This window comes from Nanorana parkeri, unplaced genomic scaffold, assembly GCF_000935625.1.
Source record: "Nanorana parkeri isolate BGI_ZX_2015 unplaced genomic scaffold, ASM93562v1 scaffold42, whole genome shotgun sequence".
Lineage (NCBI taxonomy): Eukaryota > Metazoa > Chordata > Amphibia > Anura > Dicroglossidae > Nanorana > Nanorana parkeri.
The window spans coordinates 142700-157253 of record NW_017306310.1 but is presented as its reverse complement, the minus strand read 5'-3'; the positions used below and the strand labels follow the sequence as shown (position 1 = coordinate 157253).

Below are 14554 nucleotides of genomic sequence, written 5' to 3'. Positions count from 1 at the left end.
ATGTTCACTGCTCTCTGCATACATGAGCAGCCAGGGGTAATGGTTGGAAATAAATATAATGTTAGTGTTGACTTCAGACTAAACATTAGACAATTTATAATTTATGTTCGGTCCACCTTAACCTGCATGGTATAGGTTAAGTCGGAGTGTGTTTAAAACAACTGATGGAGAAGATTATGGATGTACCGCCATATTAACATGGAAAGGTTCACTTAAAGGGGGTATTCCACCATTTGGAAAAAAATAATAAATGCACCCTTCTTTATAAAAGAAACAAATGTGCATGTTTTATTTTGTTTCTTGCATAGGAGCCTGCAAAACATTGCAACTATGATGAGTGGATCGTGGGTGGAGTGCTCTGCCTTCTGCAGACTCTTCTTCCCATTCATGTCCATACCAAGGTATGGACATTCAGTAACAGGGACAGGAGGAAGTACTTGTTAATGGACTACAAGTGACATCACTGCACTTGCATCCCATTGAGAACTGCGATTTATGGGACTTGTAGTTTCTCCATTCACAGATCCTGTGGAAGGCGGGTGGGAAGGATGTGATTTGACATCCAGGTGGAATTGTCCTTCAAATAAACCCATCTTTTATAGAGCCTGTCTATTCGTGTAGTGCAGTATTTGAATTCAACTTTCTATTTTGCTTCTGCAGGTTCTCCAGAGCGGGCGGTAAAGAAATTTGAAGCAGAAGGGGTCAGCCATTACACCACGCTGCTGATGAGTGAAGATGGGGACACTTTATATGTGGGAGCACGGGAAGCCTTGTTCACTCTGAACAGCACAAACTTCATGTCCCACTCAATGGTAGGTTCATTTCTTTATACTTTCTCCAATAGTGTGACAGAGATCTGTCATGCCTCCTAGTAATGCTGTGTTCATTTACTCTTCCTAGCTGACGTGGGAAGCAGAAGAGCTTAAAAAGAAGGAGTGCACTTTTAAGGGGAAAGATGTTCAGGTATGTTCGGTATCTTCTAAAGCATATCACAATCACACTTCTAGATTTATACAACTAGGCAGTGCCGAGAGCATTGGTAACATGCACCAACTACAATTGGAAATGGTAGAGATGATTTCTGATTGGTTGCTATGGGATATGACACTCAGCATATCCTAATTGCTTTTTGTGCTGCATTGATAATTATTTATTAATGATTTGATTCTGATTTATTTCCCTTGAATGTTACAAGCTTGGATCACCCTTAATCTTTTTTTCAAAACAATGCGGAAAAGCTAATAAATTACATTTGAAACTATCATATATCTTCACCTGGCTTCAGCAAGCCTCTGCTTGTCGAGTTGTTTAGCGGTACTTTGCACAATGGTAGTAGAGTTAGACCGTTGGTGATTAGGACTGCACATATATGACACATCCATTATTCTGGTGGCCTCTGCATTTTCTTCTATGGTTGCTCATGTCGCTGCAATCAATGTTGAATTGCTTCCTGGAGCAATGGGTTTGCTATGGATACAGTGCAATTATAATATCAGTTCTCCAGGCTACCAAGTATGAACATAGGCCTGGTTATAGCCTGTGCTGCATCAGTTAATGATTTCTATGCTATCCTTTTATCTACCTTTTTTTAAACGCTGGAAAAAGCACATTTTGTATAAATACAAGAGCCATGTGTGTTCGTACTTGAATCTTGGTGGACTTTGTGTATTTCTTCCAAGATCTGTGAATATTCCAAAGTGAAATGTTGACTCTGTGTCAGAACTCCTGTAATAGAGACCAGTCGCTGCTGCTCTCTCTCCTTGTGCATGGTGATTGGTCTGGTCTCCGCCCCCTGCTGTAGATTTTTGCTGGCAGCCTGTAGTGGGTGGGGCCTGCTGGTTCCCTCCCACAACTCTGCTTTCTGCACAGTACAGCGATGATGTCGCTGCTAATTTTATATGGTAATACCTGGGTTTCCAAAGGCATCTGGTGCATACAAAGTGGATATATCTTTTGTGACTATTGAGGAATAGCTTTAAATTTAAAAATGTATCATTAATTAAATTAAAAAAATGTTGTGTGCAGAGATCAGCTTTAAAACAGAAGCTTATTGACTGAGAGTCACAGAGGGGCCAGATAACTAATTACTAAGTACAGATACCCTAAAAAGCATTGCCAGGACTTGCGCTGCTGTACAACATGCTGGGAAATGTCCTGTATGGTGCATTGTCCTCTAGGATCCAATACAAATAAATTGAATAGGATCCTTCCAACTGCATTGTAATGCATATGGCAATGAACATCGCTGCAATATGCATTCCCATATGCTTTATGGTGTGAACAAACCCTAAAACCACATTCTGGAGGAAGCAGCATTATTTTAGTTCTCATTTTTTTAGATGGACTATTTTTAGCCAATTCACTCTGGTTAATGAGGTTTGTTGGGACAGTCAGCTGCCATTCGTGGGAAAGAAGTGGTCTGCAGCACACCATAGAAAGGAGCGTGTTCCATAACCTATTTAAAAAAAAAATCATCTCAAAGTACAACCACACCTTAGTTACACAACTCATTGACAAAGTAACTTTGATTTTTTTTATTTGCACTGCACCCAACATTTTCCATGATAAGAATATGAACACAAGCTGAAATGTGTTGGTAGATGTGGTTACAGCTGAAAGTCTACAAATGTAATATGTCTGCATATCTAATAAATGTTCTGCATTACAAAGCAGCTACCAGAATGCTTCAACAGAAAGTGACCCTGTCTTGAAACAAACATTTGGTAGTGTTTTTATTTAAGAATCATCTTGGTAAATTCACCTTAATTGTTCCTGTATCTAGTTTCTTACCTCCTATTAGCTATGTACAAGTAAGCACTCTAAGCTGAAGCCTGTTTTATCATTTCAGAAAGATTGTCAGAACTATATTAAGATCCTTGTACAGTTGAACAGCACACACCTCTACACCTGTGGAACGTACGCCTTCAGCCCCAACTGCACCTACATTGTAAGTACCTTTTTCTTTATACCAATAACACAAAGCCCACACACCCTGCTCAGGCTGGGCTACTCACGATGCGGGTTACACATTTGGTTATATTTTGAAACCACGTGGGAGTAGCAAGTGTCCTAGAAATAACTTGGAGATTATTCTCTGTAATGTGCGTCAGAAAAGTAAAATGTGATGCGTTGTGTTGTTCAAACCTTGTTTACCCCTTGTTGTACAAACATCAATTAGCACTTCCATTTACACTATAAATATTAGACTCTTTTGCATCAGCCTTCTTAAGTAGCAGAAGTTGTACTTGGCAGGGTGAGACAGGGTGGGTGCCATTTAATTCCTGATTTCTAGTGTACTGCATGCACTAAATTGAAAAGGTGCTTCCATAGCTAAGAGGTGAGATTTGTAACCATAAGATGAGATGGATTGCAGACTAGTAAACTGGGCACATCCCCCAGTGGTGTATATAGCACTCCTCCATAGAAGAGTAAAGGATTGGCTCTGCACACAAACATTGTTCTAAGGTCTCATTTATACATGAGCTACAGCTTGTATAAGAGCAGTGTGTAAAGCAAGCATTTGAAAAGCATTTGCAGAGCTTCCAGCAAGCTTTGAGTAGCTTTGTTGAAGTGCAGTGACTAGGTGGTTAGCGCTTCTGCCTTGCAGCTCTAGGGATCCCAAGATCCAATTTCTAGTCAGGACACTATCTGCATGGAGTTTGAATGTTCTCTCTGTGCTTGCCTGGGTCTACCTCTGGGTACTCCCAGTTTCCTCCCACACTTCTAAGACATGCTGGAAGGTTAATTGCCTCCGGTTTAAAATCGACCCTAGTATGTGGGTCTATATATGCATGTGAGATAAGGACCTTAGAAGGACTCCTTGTGGGCAGATACTGATGTGATGTGCCATATGCAAAGCACTGCGTGCATTGTTGGTGCTATATAAATACCTATAATAAATACATTCGAAATTGAAAGCACCTTTCTGTTCCAATTTGGGGAAGTTGAAAACTGATCTTCATGGTAGTGTTGGCTGTGAACAGTGTTCTACAATCTGAAAGCCGTGTAAACAAGGAACTTAAGCTGGCCATACACCTATAGATTATCTGCAGATTTTCTATGGTCAGATGGAAAAAGTGCAACAGATTCCTCCATCTACGCTAAACTGTGTGGATGGAGGAATCTACCACTGGGCCAAGCTTCAGTATCTGACTCAGTCATACCAGGTGATGCTCCCAATATCGTCCATCACTTGGACTGTATCTGACCTCCAAATGGGTGACAACAGGAACCTCTGGGAGCTGGAAGTTTTTACTAGACTGTATGCAGCCAGTGGCTTTTGTATGAGTCACTGACCTGATACAAGTGTAAAGCTTTGGAGTTCTGGTTTCACATGCTGCATTTCATGTTAGTAACTCATAATAGATTGAAGTCGGAGAACTAGAATTAAAACCAGGCAACATTCACTTATAAAGGAGGTATCCCCATATCCCTCTGATTTTATAGGTTTCTTTTTAAATAGTCATTTTTATGCATTGGAGGTGTATGGAAAGAGAAAGGGCCATGATTGTACTTTAAAAAAAACAAATGCTCTCTTCTGCAAAGTTTGTTTTCCATTGTCTGTGGAACTTTTATTACACCAATAAGTGGATTCCGCCATTAAGCTCTCGTTTTGAGAAGCTGCAAGATCAGCTTACACATTTCCATGGTTGTTATATGCCATAGAGACCTCCGGGGTTGTATAACTTCATTTCCTAATGCAATATTTGTATGATTAGATTGCTTTGTTTGTACTATGAGGCCATTTTTTTTAAATTGTGAATAAACAAATGTGTCTTATGTATGTAGGCCATAGCCTGAAACTTGTTGTGTGGGTAGACGTAAGGTTACTGTTTGTTTCAGTGGCATCACAATTGTATCGATGTTCATCATCACCCAGCAAGTGTAACACCCAATGCTGGCAGTCCATGCCATGCTATCCATGTTAACACATAATTGTAAACTGGCTGCTTACTGCCATATGCAAGTCTTTTAACAATTTCCTTACCAGAAAACTGCTCTTAAATGGGTTAACTGACATCTGTGGAGAGCAATTGACAAAAGCATCTGCCTACCTGCACAATATTAACTATATCAATATTTATACAAATGCCAACTGCTCCTGAATCAAACTAAAAGTTGATTATGCACTGATGCCCAAGGGTGCCCATGCAAATGTGTAATCATTGTGAACAGGCACACATAAACACATTTCTGCCTGGCTCATTGCTTCCTGCGGTGAAACCAATTATAACAGCCCCCACCACAGGGAAACATTACATTGACACTCACATCTGTACTCATAGCCTGACTGGTGGATATATGCAATACTGCATGGCTATATATGTTAGATGTGTCAAGTAAATTCTGTGATGAGCGGATCTAGAAAGGACAATAGCTTCGGTTAGTGTTATTCCGATGGTATTCAGCCTGTTTTGAAACAGTCTGTCTGCCCATTTCAGCATATTTATGAATGCAATATAATGTAGAGGTGTTGCCTATGGTAATGAATTGAGACTTCCATTTTTCTACTGCAGACTAGACCCATTTAGTCCTGCTGTCTTGCCTGAAATTCAAGCAGTGTGCAGCCCCCTCATGTCAACCCCCCCCCCATTGACAATAGTCGATTTGTCAATCGAGCTGTGTTGAATGAGCTCATCTGAACAGTGACTGCAGCCAACCAGCTTCCATCGCTGTTCAGATAATCTGACAGCAACGATGTCAGAATACAATAGCACCGTGTGGAAGATTCCCCTCATACACACCGCTTAGCATGGATGGCCGTAGTCGAGCTCTCTGAACAAGTAAAAACTGTCAGTGTATGGCGAGCGTTACACAAGCCTCAAAATGCCAATAGGCCTAAATCACAGGAAAAAAAGCAATTAGGTAGTCTCGTGTAGTTAATCTACCGTGCAAGTATGGGGGCTGCCAGTGCTGCTCTGTCTGAAATTGCCATTTAACTGGCTGTTATGCTGATACTGTTTGCTGCAATACATGGAGTCTCTTATTCAGAACATGATAGCTGGGGAAAAGTCAGAAGCTTACATCTACTTGTTTTAAGGTCACCAATTCAGTGTATTGAAAAAGGAGGAATCAACATGATGACCAGGCTGCTAGGATATTTAGAAGGAGAAGTCAACAATGGCAGTCTTCATTTTTCTGATATGACAGGTTTCCCATGTTGTGCAAACCACACTGTCCACTCACTGCAGGAACTACAGAATATCCAGTCATGAATACATACTGGGTGTTTGTGTGTGTCTCAAATGGCTTTACAATGCTTACTGATGGAAGTCATAAACATACACGTGCCCCCATATGCAGTGCTATTCTTTTTGTTCCTCGCTCCCAGCAACAATCAAATCGCCGGGATCTCATATAGAGGAAATCTATTCACAAGCACTTCTAGTGCAGCAAATTTATTTTACAATGCAACAGGGTATAAAAGATACGACAATCCATTTCTCCCTACTTTTTGTGTGTGTATTAATCATATCCATGCTTCTCCAAAGGGTTTTTCATTTAATTTTTTTGGTCCCTATAAATATAAGGACACCATGATCATATTTATGTACAAAAACACTTCACATTATGTGATATTAATACATTTCTGCTGTGTTGCTCCAGCTGTGAGTGGAGTGTTCTCTTAGTCTTTCACAAATGTAGAAAGGCACAGAGCAAACCTGAGCAATGCATACTGGATGTCGCTGAGGTAATACTGTACCTATGTCCACATAAAGTCTGCAACCTTCTCCATTTCTGCTTTTATAAGGTGCAGTAGATATTAGCTGGAAAGCAGAAGCAGGGGAAGATGGCAGTCCAAATATTGACATAAGAGACCCAGTTATTTAGAGCATATTACCTCTGTGACCAAACATCACTGATTAGAAGGCTGCACATTAGGAATGATCTGATACCTGTTGATATAGAACATTCATGCATTTTGTTTTTATGGAACTTTGCCAGTTTTTATAATGGGAGGATGTTCATTGCATGTCAATCTGTATACAGTAACTGGTGAAGTGTATAGGTTCTTTCATCCTAAAGTACAGAACAATAGCTACAATTGGTGATCTAATGTCTCACAATGTAGAACATTTTGTTTACCTCTTGAAGTGTACATGTGGCCTCCAGAATGTGGGGAGGATGGCTGCAACATATTAGATACATTAAAACAGAGCGATATCCCTTAGAGCACCATGTGAGCGTTGAGATTACGTTTATAAATTTGGAAAGGGCTAAACCCCATTAGGGAGGTGATAATCTGGCTAACAAGCTATAAAGAAGAGGGGGAGAAAGATCTGCCACAATAATAGGTCCAGGAATGGGTACCTTTTTGTAAAGTGGATCTATAGTCCAAGAAAAAATTACTTTAGATCTACACCGTCTCTTGCTCTTGCCATACAAAAATAACAGATCTCCCCACTCCAGCCTCACATGGCTGCTGCCTTATTGACAATTCAACTTCTGCCGCCATGGCCCGTTCTGTGTGAGGCATGGACACTGATTGACTGCCACTATCTGAGCAGCCAGGAAATCAAATGGGTAAGTATTTGGCAGTGTAATCATTTCAACCATATGGTGGCAACAGCAAGGTTATGAATTAGACCTATTGTCAATTTTTTACTTTAGGTAAACTGATCACTAGCCCTCTGGAGCAACTGACACCAATCTACTGTTTTCCTTCCAGAAAATCAGTGATTTTACCTTTGAAAGGGATGCCACTGGGAAGATAATCACAGAAGATGGAAAAGGACGATGTCCTTTTGATCCTGAATATAAGTCATCAGCCATCATGGTCGGTAAGTAGCTCCTTCCAGGGTCTTCAGAGACCCATTTGGGCTAATTTTAAAAAGGTAAAGAGCAAATTGTTATCTTTCCTTGTTCTAAAAGATGAGCATAAATTGTGGTTGGTAGGAAATTCTACACCTCATCGCTACTCTTTTTAACCTGTTTTTGCCTGTTTTTATGTTTGTACTTATCATTCTGTTCTCCTCTCTTGACTGCCAGATGGGGACATGTATGGTGGCACTGTCAATAACTTTCAAGGGAACGAGCCCAGCATATACAAGAGCCAAGACAGCAAGATTATTCTGAAGACGGAGAACTCCTTGAACTGGCTCCAAGGTTGGCCTTTGATTTCCTCCTTTTGATAAGAATCTGTTTGGGCAGTGTGTCATGGCTTCTGATATCCATACGGTGGAGACTGTCTTTGAAGTATCTGCTACTTTCCAAAGCTACACATAGTTGGCTGCAAAGCTGAATCCATCTGAGGTTTTCCTGTAGCTCAAGCAGTGTGTGATGGTGTTATTATCTAGCATTTGGCTTATAAACTGGTTAATTTGCCACGTCCAGAAGGGGAAAGGCATTTTATTACATATAAAGATAATTATGCTGAATTGTTGTAATTTCTACTAAGTTAAACAGTGTGAGTGTTGTGTGATTATGCATGATGGCTTGTATCTGGTATGTAAATGAGCATTACTGGAGTATTAATCAGGCTGGGATGTGTGTTTGTGTTGCTACTATGATTAACTGTGCCAGGGACCTGCTATTAAACTCATTACCCATTGCTTTTGTCATTACAGATCCAGCTTTTGTTGGTTCAGCTCACATACAAGAGAGTCTACCCAAAGGGAACTCTATGGGGGATGATGATAAGATATATTTCTTTTTCACGGAGACAGGAAAAGAGCTTACTTTTTTTGAAAATACTTTAGTTTCACGGATTGCCCAAGTGTGCAAGGTGAGGATAAGATAAACATCCTTTTACTAACTCTTTAGTGGGTTTTTGGGTGGTTTGAAGCTACCTTCATCGAATCTGTTTTTCACAAGGCCATACAATGAGGTGCAGCTTCTGTGGGGCAACTTCCAGATCCAACATAAATTAGTTGTTTTAACTATGTGCTGCAAAGAGGAAAAGGTTTTCAGTCATCTACAATCAGAACTTGATTTTATAGGTTTGTAGTACATAGACTGATTAAAGTTGCTTTCCAGGAGGATACTACAGGTTACTGCACAACACTGCTCTCTCTGGTCCACCTATTTGAAAGTGATGGGTAGATGAATCTGGACTTTCATTGCAGATGGCATTTGTGACATGATTACTTCAATAAAGTATAGCAATATTCTTCATGTAGGGGCTGGCTAAAACCCAATAATGTTGCCATTATAACGCAGTGCCATAAATGAATAAGATAGAAGCATGGGAACTACCATTGTGACCTGTTTTTGGAGATAGAAGATAAAGATTTATCATCCCTATCCCTCCTTTACTACTTAGTGAATCATTGACCCAGAACAAGGATATAATGTGTCCTTGTGCATATGAGGTGTCCTTACACTTTGCTGTAGGCTTGATAAGGGTCAATAGCTTACTAAGTAATGAAGCTAGAGTTTTATTGGCAGCTATTGCTTGCATGTTTAAAACAACCCTGTGATAGTGATAGTGCCCCCCATATTCCTAGCATAACAGGTTCCCTTTACAGTGCACTTCAAAAATATGCTAAAATATCTTTTTAGAAAATGGCACAGAAAGAAGTGTGATGTTCTTACCAACAAAAGATTATAATACCAAATAAAAAAGAAAACCAAAATGCTGAAAGTCTTTCTCTTCCTGTAGGGCGATCTAGGTGGAGAGCGTGTATTGCAGAGGAAGTGGACCACGTTTCTGAAGGCTCAGCTCCTGTGCACTCGCAATGGAGATAACTTCCCCTTCAATGTGCTTCAGGATATGTTTGTGCTCACTCCAGGAGAGGACAATTGGGCCAATACCATCTTCTATGGGGTCTTTACCTCTCAGTGGTAAGCAGAAAGTGATTTGTATTCTTGGTGTGTGGAGCTGTGAGCACTTGTTGTCTTTGTCTTCACAGGTCCCTTGCTGTGACTTGACAGCTAGCAATGTTTCTTTGGGTTGTTTATTAGATTCCAATATTGTTGTCTAGTCTTCTGTCTTTTACTCAGTAATGGCCCTTTTTGTCCCAGTTTTGTGTTCTCACAGCGTGTATGTCTGACCATGTATAAAATGGGTTACTCGGGTTTAATGTAATGAAAAACAGATTGCTTAAATTAGGAACAGGTCATAGGCCTGTAGCATCTTTAAAATGCAAGTCTCTTTGGAAGCTGACAGCTCATTAGAGTGTATTGGACTGCGTCTCTTAAAGGAATCTACTTCTTTTCTCTCCAGGAGTAACGGAGGGGTGGGCAGCTCGGCTGTGTGTGCCTTCTCTATGCATGATGTTCAGAGGGCTTTCAATGGCCTCTATAAGGAAGTGAACCGTGAGTCTCAGCAGTGGAGTACATACACCCACTCTGTTCCCGAGCCACGACCTGGAGCTGTAAGTACTGCAACTGCCTGAATTCTGTGTAGCACAAAATGCAGTGTCTCTTGCGTTCAGGTGTTTCTCTTACAGTCCTCAGTTTTCTTGGCTATTATAAATCTAACGGCAATGCATGGAGTTATAAGTTGCTGCATGGAAAGCGGTACAGATGACATTTGTTAAAAAATAAATAAAAACCCCAAAAAACGAAATCTGCTAAATGTTGGAAGATTCCTACAACTTAACATGGATTTGATGTTAATACTACCCTCTAGTGGTAAAGTGCAGCAACTCTTTATAAGTTGGAGAGTGTATGTACTGTACCTCCGTGTAGTGTTTTTGGCTATACCTCTAAAGTTGCTTTATATATAATTGAGCAAATACTCCCCTGAGCTGCTTCTGATGGTCAATAAAATATGTGGCCTTCTTGCAAAGTGTAGTGCTTTTTGACTACATTTTATCACAATACCCCACTTTCTCTTTTATACTACAAGTGGAAAACCGTTGATACTAGGGGTGCACTGATACCGGTTTTTTGGTATCAAGTACGAGTACCAATATTTATTCTTTTTTTTTTTTTTACTCACCGATACCAAATACTGATACCGGAAGTACCATTAAGTAAGCCAGGCATCTTGTAATAACACCACCACCTGGCTTCCTGATTAACCGGGAAGCTGAACGGCATGTAAAGACTCACCACCCGGCTTCCCAATTAGCAGGGAAGCCGTATCCATGCTCCCTCATCACCAGGTGATGAGGAAGCAGGGAGCCATCTTTCTGATCAATCAGGAAGCTGGACACCGTGCAATGACTCGTTGCCCGACTTCCTGATTGGTCAAGAAGCTGGCCAATCAGGAAGCCAGGCAGCAAGGCATTACACGGCTCCTGGCTTCCTGATTGGCCAGAAAACCGGCTCCATGCTTCCTCGTCGTCAAGGGAGCATGAAGCTGGCTTTCTGGACAATCCTAACGCAGGGGGGCGGGTAATGACTCGTCCAGCTTCCTGATTGGTCAGGAAGCCTCCGATATCGGGAAGCCGGGCAGCGAGTCATTACACCTTGCCCGGCTTTTTGATTGGCCAGGGAGCCGGCTCCATGCTCCCTCGTCACCAAGTGAATCAGGAAGCCGGGCACCTTGTAATGACTCGCTGCCTGGCTTCCTGATACCGGAAGCTAAGGTATCAGGCTAGACATTGGAGCATTTGGGCGAGTACCCTCTAGTGGTAAAGTGGTTATTATTGCTGTCTGTCTCCATTAGGGACATATACCTTAACTCTCCGTCCTAATGAATGTGTGTCACAGGGACAAGTAGTGATAGAATCTCTCTCTGATGGAAGAGAGGGCCAGAAAAACTCATTTAGCAGACTGGGGAAGGTTCGGAACATATATCAGATATGTTTTTTAGTAATTCCAAACCTGGTGACATCCACGCCCTTTTATCTCCGTGTCACCTCCTGGTGTCCTCACCAATGTGAACATAGATAATAATAAAAACAGAGGTTGAGACTCCTACCCATTCTTTGAGAAAAAAAAAATTGGATTTGGACTTTTTTGGGCAGTAGTGTATTTCTTCATGTGGCTTGTATATCATGAAATTCCATCTAATAAAAGTTATTTTGGATTTACAACAGTGTATTACCAACAAGGCAAGAAGCATGAAAATCAACTCTTCACTTCAAATGCCTGACAGAGTGTTAAACTTCGTCAAAGATCATTTTCTGATGGACAGTCCAGTGCGGAGCCAGGCATTGCTCCTGCAGACACAAATGCGCTATCAGCAGATCAGTGTGCAAAGGGTGAAGGGCCTGAAGAGAACCTATGATGTCATGTTCTTGGGAACAGGTAAAAACCTTGAAGATTCCAGCTTTGTATCGCTCCTTTTTCAAAGCAAATATTACTTTTCCTATGGGGCAGAAGTGCATTTTACTGTGATTACTGATCTGTAGAAGACACATACATTTGCTATTTTGGACATTGTAATGGTTTATTATATAAAAACATAAAGTTGCTTTAAATCAATAGAAACCTTAGTTGCTGTAACTTATAACCACTAATTATAATCCACCTTGTGCTGATCAGACTTCAGTTCCTTATCAAATTAGTTTGTATATATGTTATTGTAAATATTCTGTTCTGTGGTCATTAAATCAAATAATGGTGCTGCATTATACCACAGTAGCCCTTTTTGGAACCTAAAATGTTTGATTATATTGGACAGTAGCTACTTAAAGCTTTAGTATCATGTTCCTGGTTATAATGTGTAAAATTTGGTGAGCTTCCCCGCTTTCTTATTCAAAAATCTGTCCTCCAAAAACACCCAGTAACTATTTTATTCAGATTCTTGCCTCTCAAAATTGAATGCCATTTGTACTGAACAATAGCCATAACTTAATTTGCTGTGCATTCTGAGCTAAGCTAACTGTTATCTTAGGTCCATTAAATAGGGAGCAGGGATTTTAGAATTGTGGATCTTGTTTCTAATATTTGTGCCTTGATCTCTAGATGACGGAAGGCTGCACAAAGCTGTCAATGTAAATAGAAAAGTGTACATCATTGAGGAGATTCAGCTGTTCCCTGATACTGACTCGGTGCAGGAACTGCTGCTTGATCACAGCAAGGTAAGAACATTTATCAATGTCACCGCTTGATTCATGAATGTATTACATACATCATGCTGTTATGGGTTATTTGGTCAAATGAATATAAACAATACAATGATACATCTCATCAATGCAGCTTCATAGAAGTCAGATATGTGATGCCACAGGCCACTTTTTTTTTTTAACTTTTCGTTAGCCATGCTGGGGAAAGCAAGAGGATACTTTTAAAGTCCGGCTTTATAGCTGCTTATACTTGGCTTCCCTTCGCTCCTTCTTCGCACTGTTCTCCTGGGAAAGCAAAGTGACATACCCCATAATGTTGGGTATAAGAGAGCACGTCACTAACTCTCCTTCCTTAAATGTGACAGCAGTGGTGCTTGGCATTTGACCATTCCGACACCCAGCACTGTTATATGAGGGCAGGGAGAGGGTACTCAGCTCTTTGTAAGCTTCAAGTTACAAATTGTAACTCACACAGGGTTTCTTCTCCTAACTGCCATGGGCAGAGACGAAGGTAAAATAAGTATAAGCAGTTGGGGGGGGCAGCATTAAAGTGAACCTGTTGCTTTGCTCTGCGCTTTAAAGCACACCTGGAGCTATTCTGGTCACAGGCCACTGTTGCCTGCATTGCCGTCAGGCACTGGGCACAGTTACTTTTTTTTAAAATAGGACCCCGCATACTGGACACTGTAATAGAGATAAAACGAATAAGTGTCTTCCAAGGTGCCGTGTAGTGAACCCCTTCTTGCCTTGATATTGGCTATAGAAGAAGTCCTGTCCAGAGAAGTGCAGTTAGGACTTGTGTTGTGAGAATGTAGAATGCTAATGATTACATTTATTTTGTTGACTTAAGGGCCTGGTGTACGCTTCATCGCGATCCATGGTGATACAAATGCCAGTTTCTAACTGCAGCATGTACGCAACCTGCGGAGAGTGTGTCCTATCACGTGATCCCTACTGTGCGTGGAGCAGGAAGGGCTGTCGTAGTGTCCGTCACCATGTACACGAATCAAACTCCCAGTGAGTTCTCAATTTCAACATGTCACTGTTCTTTGGTCTGGCTCCAAACCTAGCAGTTTGTCAAGCTTGGTTGTGTTTCTGTGTTTCAGGCACTGGCTCCAGGACATAGAAAATGCAGATTCAAATCTCTGCCAGCAACTGAATGATACCGGACCTGGAGGACGAGTTAACATAGTAGATGGTGAGGCTCTTAAACTCTGTTATATTTTGATAATGGAAGGGTTGAGAACCCATTTGTAAACGGTCACAACAAGTAAATTGGGGGAAATCGGGCTGATAGGTCACAAATAAATTAGTTCTGTATTGGTTTTCTCATATTTGTAGAATTGCTTAGGTATGTTTATAGAACACAGCTAAGCACTAGGGGCATCTAATCTGACTACTAAATATAACTTGAGTGCAGTTACAGCAGAACATTTATGTGAAAAACATTGTATAGGATCCCCATGCCTGTAACCGTTATACACTTATAGAAGACTGAAGAATAAATGATTTGATGTGTGTGGCTATGGTATTCTAAGCATATCATGATTTCTCAGTGGTTAGGGCAGGCAATGCCGTAGCACCCTTCCCACTGAGTGCTTTAAACTTAAAACAAGCCATATTATTCTGATTTAAGGAGATCAGCTATGAAG

At 40.9% G+C, this 14554-nt stretch overlaps 1 protein-coding gene across 2 annotated transcripts in view; it reads left to right on the top strand.

Moving 5' to 3' along the window:
* SEMA4B (semaphorin 4B) overlaps positions 1–14554 on the top strand; it is a 33024-nt gene that overhangs the window by 16785 nt on the left and 1685 nt on the right. The window contains exons 4-15 of one of the 2 annotated variants that reach the window (XM_018571943.1): positions 661–812; positions 901–963; positions 2849–2947; positions 7670–7781; positions 7990–8106; positions 8568–8725; positions 9602–9783; positions 10166–10316; positions 11931–12141; positions 12802–12917; positions 13753–13919; positions 14009–14077. In XM_018571943.1, the coding sequence (XP_018427445.1) occupies positions 726–812; positions 901–963; positions 2849–2947; positions 7670–7781; positions 7990–8106; positions 8568–8725; positions 9602–9783; positions 10166–10316; positions 11931–12141; positions 12802–12917; positions 13753–13919; positions 14009–14077 (1532 nt within the window). In that variant the 5' untranslated portion in view covers positions 661–725. Of the gene's footprint in view, positions 1–660; positions 813–900; positions 964–2848; positions 2948–7669; positions 7782–7989; positions 8107–8567; positions 8726–9601; positions 9784–10165; positions 10317–11930; positions 12142–12801; positions 12918–13752; positions 13920–14008; positions 14101–14554 lie in introns of both variants that reach the window. The other variant, XM_018571936.1, reaches the window with a different exon arrangement.